At 42.3% G+C, this 15,661-nt stretch overlaps 1 protein-coding gene across 1 annotated transcript; it reads right to left on the bottom strand.

Annotated features, from left to right (window-relative positions):
- Positions 1 to 301: 301 nt before the first annotated feature.
- TRMU (tRNA mitochondrial 2-thiouridylase) lies at positions 302 to 15,357 on the bottom strand. The gene is made up of 11 exons (XM_056846981.1): positions 15,270 to 15,357; positions 12,675 to 12,840; positions 11,696 to 11,802; positions 10,612 to 10,734; positions 8,884 to 9,056; positions 7,085 to 7,138; positions 6,903 to 6,969; positions 4,780 to 4,880; positions 2,854 to 2,998; positions 2,306 to 2,388; positions 302 to 454 (listed from the first exon to the last, which is right to left on the bottom strand). The coding sequence occupies exons 1-11, from the start codon at positions 15,355 to 15,357 to the stop codon at positions 302 to 304; spliced, it is 1,260 nt and encodes a 419-aa protein (XP_056702959.1).
- Positions 15,358 to 15,661: the final 304 nt, after the last annotated feature.

Here is a 15,661-nt window from a genome sequence, read left to right as displayed (position 1 = left end):
TCTGTATCAGGCAGTATTTTTAGAAGAAATTCATTTTTCTTTTAGATTTTATACTCATAAATCCAGTTTTTATAACACCAAAGGATTACAGCTGAGGAGGCGTACCACGTCCACTAGTTTAAAAGATAGGAAAATATATCTTCTGTGTTGCTTACTGATATAATTTATGCACATTTTAAATTATATATAAATGTATATTTAAAACCATGATCTTTAATCACAGCTGACCACAGAACCAATGTCCAGGCATACGCTCCATGAGAAAAATCCATGCCATCCAAACTGGATTTTAAGCCTGCCATCAGGTGGCTGGCTCTACTTTGACGTCCTCCGCTGGCGCGCTCCTTGCAGACTTTTCCCTGTTCTTGCCCTGCTGCAACGTACACAGCGATGGACCCAATCGCAGAATCTTCCCACTGCCGAGGCATTCGTCTCCCTTGTAGAAAACAGCAAACTGGAAGACAAACAGCAACCAGCCTTTCAGCAGGCAGAGAGGACAAGGACAGAGAAGGTGGGCAGGCAGGTGGGAGTGGGGCCACAGCGGTAGGTAGAGGAGGGGAGCCCAGGGCACTCTTACTAAGGTCCACCAAAACCTGGAACTGGTTGTGCCCAGGCAGCACAGAAGTTTTCCCAATCAAATAAATAAACTACTAAGTCTAGATTTCAGTCTTCATTTCTGTAGGCACCTTTTGGAATTCTCTCAGCCCCCCCCCCCCCGCAACTCTGGACTACCTACTAGGTTAGGTGTGGCTGCAGCATACTCCTCCACAGCAGCACACCCGATTCCTTTTTCCACCCCCTTGCTCCCTTTCCAGCCCTCCCAGTGCTTGCACTACCCTCCCTGCCTGCGATGGGCAGCGTGCAGCTAGGAGCCCTGCTGCTGGGAGTATTGCTGCTTTCCACCCCCGGCATAGCCCTCCCCCGACAGGACTGTGCAGCGTGTGCAGACGGGAGTGTGGGTGGGGGAGGGCTCACAACAAGCCGGTGGGCAGCAGGGAAGAGGAGGGAGCACTACTGGAAGACCTCGGCCTCAGCAGTTGCCGCACTGGGTATGCTGATGCCAGCCCTGTCTCCGGGGAACCTGCCCAGTTTGCCTGTTTTGGCAAGCCCATTCATGTGCATAAAACAAACTAGAGGCGCACAACCATTTCTTGATTTATCAGCACAGCAGTCCTCTCCACCATACCACCCTCACTTTGTCCTGCAAATCATTCAGTAAAAATGTGCCACACTCCAAGTGCAACTTACATTTTCAAGGGGATGGAGGCTCAGACATCACTCGAGATAAATGCAAAAAAAAAAAAATTAGCTGTGGTGGAGGATCTGTGATTTTATTCAATGGGGCTGACTCCCAGGAAAATGTTTTTGCAGCTGATGAGACTCTGCTGAAAAGCAGATGCTTTCAAAGGGAAACTTGTTTCCAGTGACTCTAATCCTGAGCCTGGCTATTTACACATAAATCTCATAATTTCAGTTGGACTCACACAAATAAATGGGTAAATACTACCTCAAGGCTGAAACAAAACAGCAGTTTAGCTAGTATACTGAGCATTTGCCTCTTAGTTATGAAAGAGGTTGTGTATTTTTTATAACAGAATTCCTCCTTTTGCTTCCACAAGAGGAGGCAGGAATCAGAAGTCTAGAAAAGGCTGCAATTGTAGAGTCTTTATTTAGCCTCAAATGTATACCTTCTTATACAAACAAGTTGTCAAAACAGCTCACAAAGAGCCAACCCTTGGCCCAGATTGACAGCAGCTGCCCAAGATCTCCAGCCAGGATCTTTCATGGCATCACTGCTCAAGAACCTGGAGAAAGTCAGAAGTTGAACCTGCAAACCATGTGCTCTGCCACTGAACCATGACCTCTCTTGCATCATCCTGCAGATTTACTTGAGAGTAAATCCTACTCAACTCAGCAAAGATCTACAGGTCACACAGAGGGAGTTGCTATCAGCCAGGGAAAGCTTCCTAGGATCAAAAAGCTAAATTTAGTCTCAAGTTTAAAGTTCACCAATGCAACATGCTGAGGTTTTCCTATTTATCCTAAATATTTAATTGCCAAATCAAAATTATGATAAAAAAACAAGTTCAGATAAAACTAATCTGGGAGATTCAAATATGTTCTGGCAAGGTTCTACCTGCTCCAGACTCTTTGCACCCAACCTGTTGAACAGATCAGCCCAAAATCCTAAGCTAGGAGAAAAGACCCAGTGGTTTTGAAGTGGACTTTGCTTTAAAGTTCATAGGAACACAACTACTATAAGCAGATCACAGAAGAGGCACACCCCAATCATTCCCATACATACCTGTCCTGGCGTAAGAGCCCTTATTGGCTTGGCCGATGTCATCCACACAGACCCGTCCTGATTTAGAGTTAATGTGCAGGGCTCTAAAAATATTAAGTAACATAGAAGTTGACAAATGGTTTAAAAATATTTCCATCAAAATTAGACAGAAGAATAATAATAATTGGTTTTTATACCCCACTTTTCTCTAGAGTCTCAAAGCCTTCCCTCCCACACCTCCCACAACAGGCACCTTGTGAGGTTGGTGGGGCTGAGAATGCTCAGAGAACTGTGACTAGCCCAAGGTCACCCAGCAGGCTTCATGGGTAGGAGTGGGAAATCAAACCTGGTTCTCTAGATTAGGGTCTGCTGCCCTTAACCAGTACATCACACTGAGATACTGCTGAGGTGCTGTTATCTCATCTGACAAATCTTTTGTGCATTAATATTTTCTCTCCTTCACTTTTACAAACAGCCAGTACTACTACCATAAAAACATATCTATTACACAAAAAATCCTTTGCCTTCACATAATTTCAAGATTTGTGAAATTAACCAAGCCTCATCACCTAGTGCCATCTGGTGTTGGAAGCGGAAATTGCACTCCATCATCTTGTCCCGAACCAGCTCTGCGGGTGGTTCTTCAGCGATCCAGTGCACTCTGTTTGTCCGCAAGAGATCCCTGTAGAGTGCTGGGTGATCTGTAGAGGGGGCCTCAAATGGCAACAAGTTTGAATTTACAACTCAGCCAGATCATTACAGGAAAAAAGCTAGCACTGGATCCAAAGCATGACTGTAAAGCATCAGGTACCAGAAAAGGAGATTCAAATGAAGCCCCTCGCATACAGGAAGCAGTAAAAACAACAGCAAACAAAGATCACTGATTTGTTTAAAAATCTTTTAACAGCCTGGGTGGAAAGGAATGTTTTGGCCTGGTAAGGCAAGGGGAAACTCCGCTGGAGTTCCATAAGCAGGCGTTCCCTCTTTGTGGCCAACCTCCTCAATTCCAGCAGGTGGGGGCTCACTTAGAAAATCTTGTCTGGACACCTGACTGTCACAATTATGGGGCATTCTTAATATAGGAACATAACACACAAAGTGCTTTGCCACTTTCATCTCATCAGTCCTCAGCGTCGTATAAAGCTCATTTTTATCCTCATTATGCAAACATGGGGTTGAACAAACTTGAGATAAACTAATTTGCCTGGGATTATTTCGTACAGTCATATTATTTCATAATGTTTCATATTATTTCATATAGTCATCCCTAGTCGCAGATATCAAGCCCAATTATCTCTTGCCATTATAGTGCAGATGGGTGAATGGCCATATGCACGGGGCTCTCTAATCAATCCACTTGGAGCAAATCAGAAATGGCCTCCAGGCAACCACTCAGAAAAAAAGCTCCATAGAGGACTTGGGTCTGATCACTGTTTGAATGGCAGCCCAATAAACACACATTCCATGATGGAAGAAAAGGAAAATACAAAAGTAATACATAAATATTTGTGTGCAAGCATTCTTATAGACAATTTTACTTTGGTGGATTTGTTTCAAACCTGTTGTTGACTTTCAAATCCAAACCTCAAAAGTCTCAAATTTAACGATGGCATCATTCAAGATATTTCTCATTCACAGTACTTTTGAAGATACTATGGACAGTACACACCCCTGCAACCATGCAACTTTTTACAAGAGTTTTTTAAAGATTTGGTAACATAAGATAATCTAAAGTACTGAGAGTTGCTTTTCAGACTAAAATGACTTTGTTCTGTCTTGTTTGCTATTACCAGGGCTTTTGTTTTCTGTGAAAGGCAGTCATTGGACCCATGGTCACAAAATGCTTAACCCTGGTTTGTGTATCTTAGCCTTAATTCATCATGGATTCTAAACACCAAACCATGGTTACAACTGGCTACAAACCAGGATATGAGAAAATACTTTTGAGTGGTTTGCAAATCAGTTTGCCTTAACCATGGTTAAGTGTGGTATCTGTGCCAACAGGCAGCTTCTTGGCGTTTCCAGTCTCTCTTTTTGCAAGGGGACAAACAGATTTCATTGGGGAATGTATGGGAAGCTAAATCATGGTTTCAATATATGTTTGGGATTTTAAACCAGGGTTAAGGTAACAAACCACAGTTAACACTAATTACACCTTCACTGGACCACTGTTGTTATACAAAAGCAGAATAAAACATTTATGTAAGATTAATCTCTGCTGTTTCCAAGATGAAACTCAACTGCCTTGGAGCAAGGAAACTGATTATTTCTTACAGTGTTTGCCATATGTTGGGTGCTCAATGCCAACAACCTTTTTTCAATTTTTGGTTAATCAAAAGCCAGTAGAAACAGGATGTAATAAAACTTCTTGACACCAACTCACTTAAGCAGCTTTTGTTTCTTTTCTGTATACAATAGCTACGAATCTTAGGTCCGTAACAACCACATTCTTTTCGGCCAGGAATCACAAACAGCGCAAGCACAAGCAAACTTACCACAAAGACATCCCCAGTGGCTGTGTTTTTGTCTACCACAAACCATGCATCTCGGAGGCCTCCAATCCGAGCTCTCTGGCCAAATGTGTACAAGAACCAACCTAGGCAGGAAAAGTAACAATTATGAAAAATGTAGCATGTTGCTTAAGACTGTTACAGCAGAAATAACCATTTTCCACTGGAATCCTTCCCACACAGAAAACAATTCTACTGACTCAAACATTTTTCCCTAATTTTTTTTAGTGAAAAATTCAGAAAATCCAAGAAACATCAAGAAAAGTCAGCCTTTGAATCCTGTATCTATGAGAGCCCAAATCCCTTTTCTAAAAAAGTACTTTTATCAACATTATGCATGCTGACAATCAGTAGCCATGCAGTCTACAAAGGCCCAAACAGACACACATATTCTGCAACATTGCTGTGGTAGTCTGATGTTTTCACTATACTTCAGCAAAGACTGAAAAGTATGCTCTGTTATTATAAAAGCAACTTCAACTATTTAGCCACTAAGGAGAATTCAACTCACAATCTTACTTTAAATGCACACTCACACAGACACACACAGACACATACATAATATACCAACTGATAATGAGGACAGAGAGGACACGGACTTCATATTTTGTGGTAGGGTTGTGGTTTTTTGCTGAAAAATTGTACAGAGGGATCAAATTCAGATACTAAAAACAATAGTCAAAGCTACCTTTTTGGCTGTGAAAAGTAAAATAAGCAGACATCCAAGTCTTAAACAGATCTTAATTTATACCCCACTCCTGAAGCAAGTCCAAAAGATTCCTGGGAAGACTTTCTTCCATATGGTCATTTATTTCACAGAGTACATCTGAAGAGTGCTCAATGCTTCATAGGCAATCATCTCAGTAATCCTTATCACAGCCTTCTAACAGTGCAATCCTCTGCAGGGTTACTCCAGCCTAACCCCGATTTCAACAGGCTTGGACTAAAGAACCTCCACATAGGACTGCACTATACAGGCCAGCATTTCCATGCTGCAGATTGCAGCGAGTGGAGAGCCTAAGAAAATAGGCAAAGGTGAGATTCCAAGCTCACCTATCACAGTCTTAGCCATTATGCTTTACTCACTCTCAGGTGAATTAGGACTGTAGTAAAAAAACAATAGATATTATGGGCTGGATCCAACAACTTCCATCCGTTAAGTGAACATCATCCTTCAGTGAAGCAAGACTCATTCTGCCAGAGTGAGACGCCTCACTTAGCGGAAAAGAATTGCTGGTTCCAAACCTGGAAATGCCAATCAAAGGCCTTGTTTTCATATTGTTAGACTCACCCATTTGAAATCTGTGAGCATGTGGTAGACACCATAACAGCAATGTGATCATGGGATGACTTTTACCATTAAACATTTTCTCCTGCATCTTTTGTGAATACATATTCCAGCATCACAAGCGACTTGAAGAACTGGTACCACATTTATCTATGCACTGAGGTAAGAAAGGATCAAACTCTGGCTGTCGACGTCAAGACTGAATTTTTCCTCCCAAAAGGAATATCACGGCTTCCCCAACCCCCCCCCCCGGTGATGTATGCAGAATCAGTCCCAGGGCTTCCTCTGCATCCATGAGAAGTGCAAGGCAAAGCTACATGGCTTGGATGCTCTTCTTCACATCACCTTGGCAAAGGCCAAGCCCACATCTCACAGTAGTTGCATTCTCTCCCTTCTCTCAGAAAACCCCGATTCTCCCTTTACACGTCTAATTTCCAGTGTTAAGAGATTCCTTCCTTAAGCATGTTGATATTTATGCTGCTTCACCATTTGTCTTAAGGGGATGAAAGGCTCAAAACTAGGTAAAAGAATGAAACGGCGTAACAGCTCATTATCTAATTCGAGGCTTCTACAGCCAGATGGATTTGACAGGGGATTGCAACTTTACAAGCCTCGGGGCTGAAGCTCTAATCCTCTGCTAGCTGGAACAGCACATGAAAGGCAGGGAGAGAGCCTGCTTCCACTTCCTGCAATACTGGCTCAGAGAGCGGGAAACCATATTCATAAATCCCTTACATGCAGCAAGATTTCTTTTCTTAACCTGTTTCTCCAAGTTAAGAGTGACATTTAGAGGTAGAGGAGTGATTAAACCCCTGCTTACCCTTGTGTGTTCCCATCACCTTGTTATCTTCAATGGAAACAAAGTTGCCTGGGCGTGGCTCTAAGTACTACAAGACAAAGAAATATGTGAAGACTCATTTTGCCGGCCACAACCTGAAAATCAAAACAAAGCAAACCCTCCCAAGACAGATTGATAAATGTCACATATCTGTAACCACTTACCTCCAGAATGAACTTTTCAAAATTCCTTTCTCCAATAAAACAGATTCCCATACTCTAAAATAAAACAAACAAAAATAGACTCTGAACAGCATAAAAACCATAGATATGTTTAAAGTCTTGAGGCCAAACTATATATCACAGGTTAGATCTCACAGAAGACTTCTACACACGCAAGCAGAAGCACTTAAATTACACCATGCTAGCTACCTAAATTAAATGAAAATGATTATATCCTCACTAAAGGTTTTGTGATCACAAGTCATAGTGCAACATATTTCTTCTGATACAATTTCAAAACTAAATTTTAGAAGGCAGCTGAAGAGTTTTATTTTGGACTGCATTTGGTTTAGTAGCAGTCCTGAGTGGTAATTTTAAATTTTGTTTTTGATGTATTTTATCCTATGTGTTTTATCTATGTTTGTAAGCTGCCTTGAGCTCCGTAAGCAAGAAAGGCAACTAATAAATATAAAAGCATGGGAACCATCGGTTCAGGGGTGGATTGGTCATTTAGACCCCTGGGGAAAATCCTGGTGAGCCAATGACCTTTTCTCCATTCATGTCCCTTGATTCCTAACATAGCCTTTTGAGTGGACAAAGAAGACCCTTTTTCACCAGCAGAAAAGCTGGCTGGATCCAACTCTTTAAGCATCATCTCTACTAGAATCCTAATGTTTGAACAAGCTCTTCTTAAAAAAACGCTGAAGGATCAAAAATGATATCTAACTTATGATACCTTAAAACCCAGAAAGTCAGAAGGGTCATCACAAAACCTCACTTCCATAGTCTGTACGTGTATGGCAAATCAAGCTCCAGTGAACAGTTGTCCTACTGCTTCAAGGAGATTTCTGCCCTCCCTGAACTCACCCATGTTACCATTTGGCAGGTATACTGCCTTAGTCAAACTCTCCTCCAGTTCCCAGCCTACACCAGGTGTTTGGAGCCAGAATAATTAAGTGAAGGGGGGAATCTAAACATCCTACAAGTAGCTTTCCTCTAGTCTAAGAAGCCTTCCTCCAACTGAAGTGGCTGTTCTGTTAGAGAAACTCCAGCCAAAAGGAAAGGTGGGGTTTAAATATTTTTATTAACAAATAAAAACTAAACTCTTCTCTGTGGAGTGGTAGGATAGGCTAAGATATATCCTGATAAATATAAATAAAAGGTAACTAAACATTCATATCTTTTGGATCTGTGTAAAAATACAGATTTTTGGGGATTCTGTAATCTACTTTGTTAATATGTTAAATATTAGTTTACCTCATAATCCAAAAGTTATATTATTGGGTTACATTATAGATTATGTTGTTTTGTCAGATTTGGAATCTGTCTTAACCCTTCCTACAGTTGCTAGATGAAAGAAAATGACCTTCTAGCTCCAAGAGATTGATTGAATTCTGTTTGGGCAAAAGTATTGCTTAAAGAGTTAACTTATTACCAAAGAACATTAAGAAACTTCAGATACTTCAAATAAATTCATGGAACGTTGGGCTATGTTCATAATGTTCTGGAATGATAAGACTATAGAGGGAATTTCTCCTTATGTGTTCTGTGAGCTACTCTGAGCAACTTGTGTGTGTATTTATATTTTGAGGAATTAAAGAACCAATCTTATTATGAATCATTTTTTACTTATGAGGGATTTTGTTTATGATGATGGGCCCATGTTAATTATATATATGTATGCATCTAAAATAAGTACAGGTGACTAGAATTGGCTTAACAGCTATATGGTTGTGCAAAACCCATCCAATAACGATTACCCTGAGGGCACTTTGAGGATCAGACTGTAAGGGTTACCATGCCTCTTTTCTCTGCAGCACATGATGAAGGTGATGTTCCGCTGCTATCTTCCTAACAAAGTCCTTGGTTAACTCTCCTAGAGGAAAAATGGTTCTTCGCAAAGCTTCTTGTGAAATCTGACTGAGAAAGAACGTCTGGTCTTTAATCTGATCAACGCCTTGAAGAAGTTTTATATCTGCAAAGTAAGAAAGGGAAGAGATGCAAAATAATGTTGCGTTCCTACATGGTTTGCCATAGTTACTTATTTAGTTCATTATATTTCCATCTAAAGTATGAAATACAAGCTCAGTGGTAAAGCCTTGGGTTCAATCCACAGCAGCTCCAGTTAAAAGCATCAGGATGTGAAAGATTTCTGCCTAATACCCAGGAGAGCTGCTGCCAGTCAGAATAGACAGGACTGACAAACCAATGCTCTGATTCAGGAAGAGGCAGCTTCATGCATTCATATTTTCCAATTCAATGGAGGATATATCAAATAGTTCTGTCTGCAACAAACATGATACAGTATTTACTCCAATGCAAGAGTATTCCCCCCCCCCAAGGGATGTCAGCAAAAAAAAAAAAAGTGTCTTACAATTGCATAAAAGTTAAAGTTACATCCAATAATTTTTTGGGGGTGTATAAAATTGGGGGGGGGGGTCTTAACACTCAGGGTTGCCTTCCCTCCAAGTATAGTAGGATATTTATTTCTCAGTCTTCTAATTAATTGTCAAAAGAACATAGCCTACTAAATTGTTCTTCCATCAGCCACCAATTATTTGCAGACACCTGAAGTTCGCCACCTAAAAAGACCCCTCAGTTCATATACACCAAGCTTTCCCTCCCCCCACTGGTATACCATATGTGCTTATGAGCCCTCCAGTGGGGGACTATGGAAATGAATACAACTGGCTCTGATTTTCAATGGTAAAAGGAACCAGCAATGGAAAAGCTGCTGTAATAGCAATGCCTTTTCTCTGGATTTTGACCTTTGCCAACCAAACAGCACACCTACAATCTGTTTGAGACACCATAGAATTCATCCTATGGAGGAACACGCATAGAAAACATTGTTTCAGAATTAAAAATTGACTGAGGATTCTCATTTGCAACGTAGTCTTTTCTGATCGCATTACACATTCAAGCCAATTTTAGCTGATTTGTTGTGGACATGAGCTGTACCAAAAACAACAGAATCAACTAAAAGTGATATGGTTTAAAGAGTCATACAAAGCAATCCAAAAAAAGGATATAGAAATAATTGAACTTTAGTTCAAGAGATATTCAATAGCAAACATCCTAATTAAAGTCTACAACATGCAGTACTAACCAACAGCTTTTCCAGAATTTCTTCACCAGATGAAGTAACATAATTATTGGCTCTGCTTCAATTTTCTTTTTGAGTACTGTTGTTATAAAAGTCTCTTGCAAGGTGTACAAGCAGCCTTTTATGAAATTCTGTATCTCAGTGTGTCTTGTGCTAAATGATATTGGCAGGAATCCAAATGCACAATTCCTCTTCGAGAACAGCACTCTTGTTCGCAGAAGAGGGACTGGTGGTTTCCACCAATTCCCACCCCCTCCTTTTGCCTCCTACGTTGTTCCTGTGGATCCACTGTGGATCCTAGGGCAAAAAAATTCAAAGGGCTGCAGCAGGAGAGGGAAGCAGGAAAGCCTCACTCCACAAGCCCGCAGAAGGCTGGATATCGCACAAAAATAGAAGACCTGGATAAAAGCAAGAGACCACTTACTATTTCTTACTTCAAATCGATTTCTGAAAAGTCCTTGTGGTCTCTGTATGTACTTTTGCTGGAATACTTCATCATCTTCCAGGGAAGTTCTTGCATAATGCCCAGTTGCAATTGCATCAGCTCCTGGCACATTAAATAAATAAACAAACAAACAAACAAATAATAAATAAAATGCACATTATCAAAGACTCCAGAAATATATCGCTATAGGATGTATTTTTAACAGAGACCCATATGTTTTTTCCTTTGCTAACCCAGCTACTGAAAGACACGAAGCTGATCTTAAAATCCTGAGCCTGTTCTTCAAAAACACAAGGGCTGATTCCAGCACAGCATTACTAGTTTGGCCTCTGAAATTGTCAGGGTTGTATGTGCCCTTTCCCCGCCTTGTGACAGACCAAGACTGAAGACTTCCTAGTTTTGAACTAACCACAATTTGTTATGACATTGAAACTGGGTGCTTTTACAAACTCCAGTTTGTCTCTTGCCTGCAACCCAAGACTTGGGGAGGGGCTGAAGCTTAGTGGTAGAGCCTCTGCTTGGCAGCAGGTCCCAGGTTCAGTCCCCAGCAACTTCAATTAAAAAGGATCAAGCAGCAGGTGATATGAAAGACCTCTGCCTGAGATCCTGGAGAGCTGCTGCCAGCCTAAGTAGACAATACTGACTTTGATGGACCGATGGTCTGACTCAGTAGAAGGCAGCTTTATGTGTTCATGTGTGTGTGTGTATGTGACTAAAAACAACATTCTGGCTAAAATCCTAGTTTGTAGGCCCCCCAAAAAGTGTACTTTGTTAAAGAGCCCTATTCAGGTGTCAGGAAACTGCAGTTTTCAGATGTGTACAATCTTAGTATCACTTGTGAGTGGGAGGAAGCCTATGAGCCAAAGGGTGTCCTATCTCATTTTTGTTGCAAACATGCCATGCTTTATTTGTGATGTCTTTATACAGTCCGGACACTGTATAGGGAAGTGAAAATACATTACTTTCATACCTGTTTTGTCCCAATCTTAAATTTCAGAAATATTTTAACTTCTATATCAGATGTTGCTATATTGTAGAGAAGGCCTGCTTGGAAATAACTTACCAAGGTTATCCAAAGCATAATGCAGGAAATAGTTGAATTTGATGTATTTGTTACATAGGATATCAGGATTTGGGGTCCTCCCCAATTCATATTCATTTAAAAGGTAACTGTAAAAAAAAGTTAGAATGATTATAAATATTTGACAATTGTGCCATGTGCCAGGTTGGATTTTGCCTAAACATTGCCATGAAGGCTCTCTCTTTAATCCTAAATGTTTTGCACAAAAACAGTTATTTCATTCATTGTACTGTGATCAGAGCAAGATTACAATGGTTGAGCAAGCTATTTTCCCTGACTGGGTTTCACTGATGCTGTTTCTGCAAAATAAGGTGCCCTATGGATCAAACAATGTCTTAATAAAGTGAGGCAAGCTTCTTGGTACAGGGGGAAAATTCAGTCCCCTTGCCAAAAAAAAAAAAATTCCAAATAAAGCAAAAAACAACAACACTCCAGCTTGCTGGGGACAGCTAATTTGCAGTGAACAAATTCCTTCCTAATTCCACACATTGGCACATAGGGAAAAAATCTATTCAGAGTCTACCCCTAAGGAAATTTCACAAAGATGCAAGATCATGCTGTCCAACATGCTTTCTCAAGTTAGAGAGTGACCGAGGGGGGCTCTGATGGATTGCAATTCCATATTTATCAGTGCGCAAATACATATTGTTGAGAAGCAAACAAAATGCTAACAAATATATCAAAGTATTATTTGATGACTCAGTTGCTGAGTTATATATGATGCAGTTATGCTTTTAAAGTGATAAAGTTTAAAGTTGATCAGACTCTACCTCCATTTCCAAAACATGGAGGAGCTTTAACCTCTGACAAATTAGGGTCTGCAACTGGGGGCGGGGGGAGAAACCCCAGAGCACCTGCAGAAACTTTCATGCACACCAAAATGACTTTTGAGACCCCATCTTTACTGTTCACAGCCATGCAAACTTTTATTTTAGCAAACTGTTGATTAAAACTCTCCTACCTGAACACTTCATTCCAGTATTCTTTTACATAGGAAACCTGATGAAACGGAATGTCTAGTATCTGACAAACTCTATAAGCATCTTCACAGTCCTTGTCAGTTGAACACATTCCCTTTTCATCCAGAACATCCCAGTTCTTCATAAACACCCCAGTCACTTGGTATCCTGGTGGGAGAAGAGAGTGAAGCAAGTACGGATTATTCTGTGTGAAGAACGACCTAAAACATCCTTACAAATGAGAACAGCAGTCAGTATTTCACTACAAAAATGGTACAAGAACTCTGCAAACTTGAGCCTGGTCTGACTGTTTTGGAACACCTCACCTTTATAATACAATTAGCATTGCTGCCTCCCTCAAAAAAGAAGAGAAAACCATACAAAATGGGGAATGTACTAGCTGGAAAACTGCATACCTTAATTACTTCTTCTCATGCCTAGGAACACACTTCTGATGTATACAGATGCTAATGTACACAAACAACATTTGAGCAACCCCCACAACCCCCTTCCCAAACACAACTTTTTCATACATAATTCTGGGACTACAATAAAATACTAACAGTTCTAGCTTGGACTCTTCCCCTTCCTCTCATTATCAGTAAGGTGGGATGAAAGACAGCAGAAATCAACCAACATAAACCGAGATGATATACTATTAAAATTGTAACATGAGATCATACACATACTCCATGTTCCATGAACACAATACACAATCAGTCTCCAATAAAAAGGGTGCCCTTGCATGCAGCACCAAATTAGCATTGACCTTCTAAGTCTTGTAGGAAGGGCCCACATTTCTCCCTTACCCCCTGCCCACCAGACAAGTGATCTTGTGAAAAGCCATCCCAAAGGGCAGCCAGATATGCACATCCCATGTCTTGCACTCCTCACCCCATATAATCTGTACACACACTGCCTCTGTGCAGGGAAAGCCCATCAGTAGATACTGGGGACATAAGCATTATACTTATCACTACCTTACATCAAAATATTTTCTGTGAAGAAAAAGCAGAAGTTACTTAAGGCCAGCAACTTCATTGAACTTTTGAGTTTATTTTTCTCAGAACAGACGCTACTGCTCTGCCTACCATTAAAGTTTAAAATCCTATTCAGTAGCAAGTCATGTAGCAAGTCATGTAAGATTCTAAATTTAAGATTAAAATAATGGCCCCTTCTGTTGCTCTCTAGTTATACCACGGAAACTAATATCTGGAGTGCTTAACTCCTATCTAATGAGCACCCGCGAGCCAGCGTGGTGTAGTGGTTAAGGTGTCGGACTAGGATCTGGGAAACCCAGGTTTGAATCCCCCCTCTGCTATGGAAACTTGTTGGGTAACCTTGGGCCAGCCACACACTCTCAGCCTTGACCCTGGCAAGCATTTGGACGGGTCACCTCCAAGGAATACCAGGGGCATGATGTGGAGGCAGGCAATGGCAAAGTACCTCTGAATGTCTCTTGCCTTGAAAACCCTACAGGGTAGACATAAGTCAGCTGTGACAACAGCAAAAAAAAAAAAAAAAAGAATACCCACCAACTACATTTTTATCCCAGCCTTCCTTTCAAGCTCAGGGTGGTCCCCTACCCCATTTTATTCTCACAGCAACCCTGTGGAGTTTTGAACCTGCCTCTCAGATGCTATTCCCATGCCCTAACCACTATACCATATCTGCTCTCAATGCAGCCTGAACCTTTACTGAAACAAAAACTTTACACTTTGCGTAACAATTGCTGGGACACTAATACGAAGTAGTCATTATCATTTGATACTAAGAAGGGGATTAACCTTTAACAGACAATCTACATCCCAGTGTCTCTTGTCTTGAAATCCCTGTCAGCTGTGACTTGACAGCAAAAAAAACAAGGTCACAGAATTACAATCCCAAATCCCTTCGGAAAAGCCATGACAGGCCAGATTCACACACACACACCCATTTAACACTGCAATTTTCAGCATGCTTACTCCAGAGTAAGCCCTTTGCACTTAATGGGGCTTACTCCCAAGTAAAATGCCCAAGCCATTCTCAGAGGGACAGGTATGTGAGTCTATCACATAGGTCTCTCACAGGTTTTTACCCCAGTAGAAGCTTTCTTGGGCTGGACAAATGCACTGCAGTGTACCCTCATAAGCAGCGCTTATATCCATAGAGATGGGGGGGGGGGCAACGGCCTAGTCCATTGCGCGTGAAGAAGTGGGCGCTAGTTGAGGAAATGCTGGGGTACATCGTTATTCGTTTTCCAGGTGGCACGGACGTGTTCAACTCACTTCCTTGAGATTAAGTCTCTTTAAACTCTATGGGACAGACTCCCAAGGGGGGGGGAACCCACCATCTTGGGGATGCCCCTCTGACATTCCTGGGGCGGAGAGGCACTAAACGCGTGAGAGGACAGCGAAGACGCCATAGCAACGCTCCTCTGAGGGAAGAGAGGAGGGCGCGGGGATGCGTCGCTGCGCATACTCCGAGAGAGGCTCCCTCCTCCCCGGTCGGGGAAGCGGCTAGTGAGGGAAACGGAGTTGCGGGGCGGGAATGTTCCGCCTCCCCCTGGCCGGGCGGTTTGGGCGAGGCGGCTGCGCGAGGCCCCGCTGTAGCCTCACCTCTCCGCCGCAGCAGCAGCGCCGCCACCGCGCTGTCGAGCCCACCGGACAGAGCGCACACCACCTGCCGCCCCGCCGCGCCCAGCATCGCCCGCGGCCGGCCTGGCTTCCTTCTGCCGCGGAGGGAAAGGCCCGGCGGAGCGTCCCTGGGCGGAGCTGAGGTCACAGGTCGACGCCGCCTCCCCGCGGTGGCTGCGGAGGGATTTGTCCCGCCTAGAGGGGACGAGCTCAGGGATGCGGTCGGGACTGGGATTTACACTCGAGGAAACCGACTAGGTCGTCAGACCTCAGAAGCGAAGCAGGGGCCGCCCTGGCAAGTATTTGGATGGGAGACCTCCAAGGAATGCCGCTGTCGTGACGCGGAGGCAGGCAGCGGCAAACCACCTCTGAAC

The sequence above is a fragment of the Euleptes europaea genome, chromosome 3, assembly GCF_029931775.1.
Source record: "Euleptes europaea isolate rEulEur1 chromosome 3, rEulEur1.hap1, whole genome shotgun sequence".
Classification (NCBI taxonomy): domain Eukaryota; kingdom Metazoa; phylum Chordata; class Lepidosauria; order Squamata; family Sphaerodactylidae; genus Euleptes; species Euleptes europaea.
Note: the sequence above shows the minus strand (reverse complement) of the source record. Positions and strands in the feature narration are given on the sequence as shown.

What these genes read in the sequence shown, in the direction of transcription:
- TRMU (XM_056846981.1), bottom strand. Translation starts at nt 15,357, where the DNA reads ATGCTGGGCGCGGCGGGGCGGCAGGTGGTGTGCGCTCTGTCCGGTGGG. An exon ending in TTATGCTTTGGATAACCTTG is followed by an intron (nt 10,735 to 11,695) that starts GTAAGTTATTTC and finishes TTAATGTGCCAG; the next exon opens with GAGCTGATGCAATTGCAACT. An exon ending in GGGCTCTTACGCCAGGACAG is followed by an intron (nt 455 to 2,305) that starts GTATGTATGGGA and finishes TTTGTCTTCCAG; the next exon opens with TTTGCTGTTTTCTACAAGGG.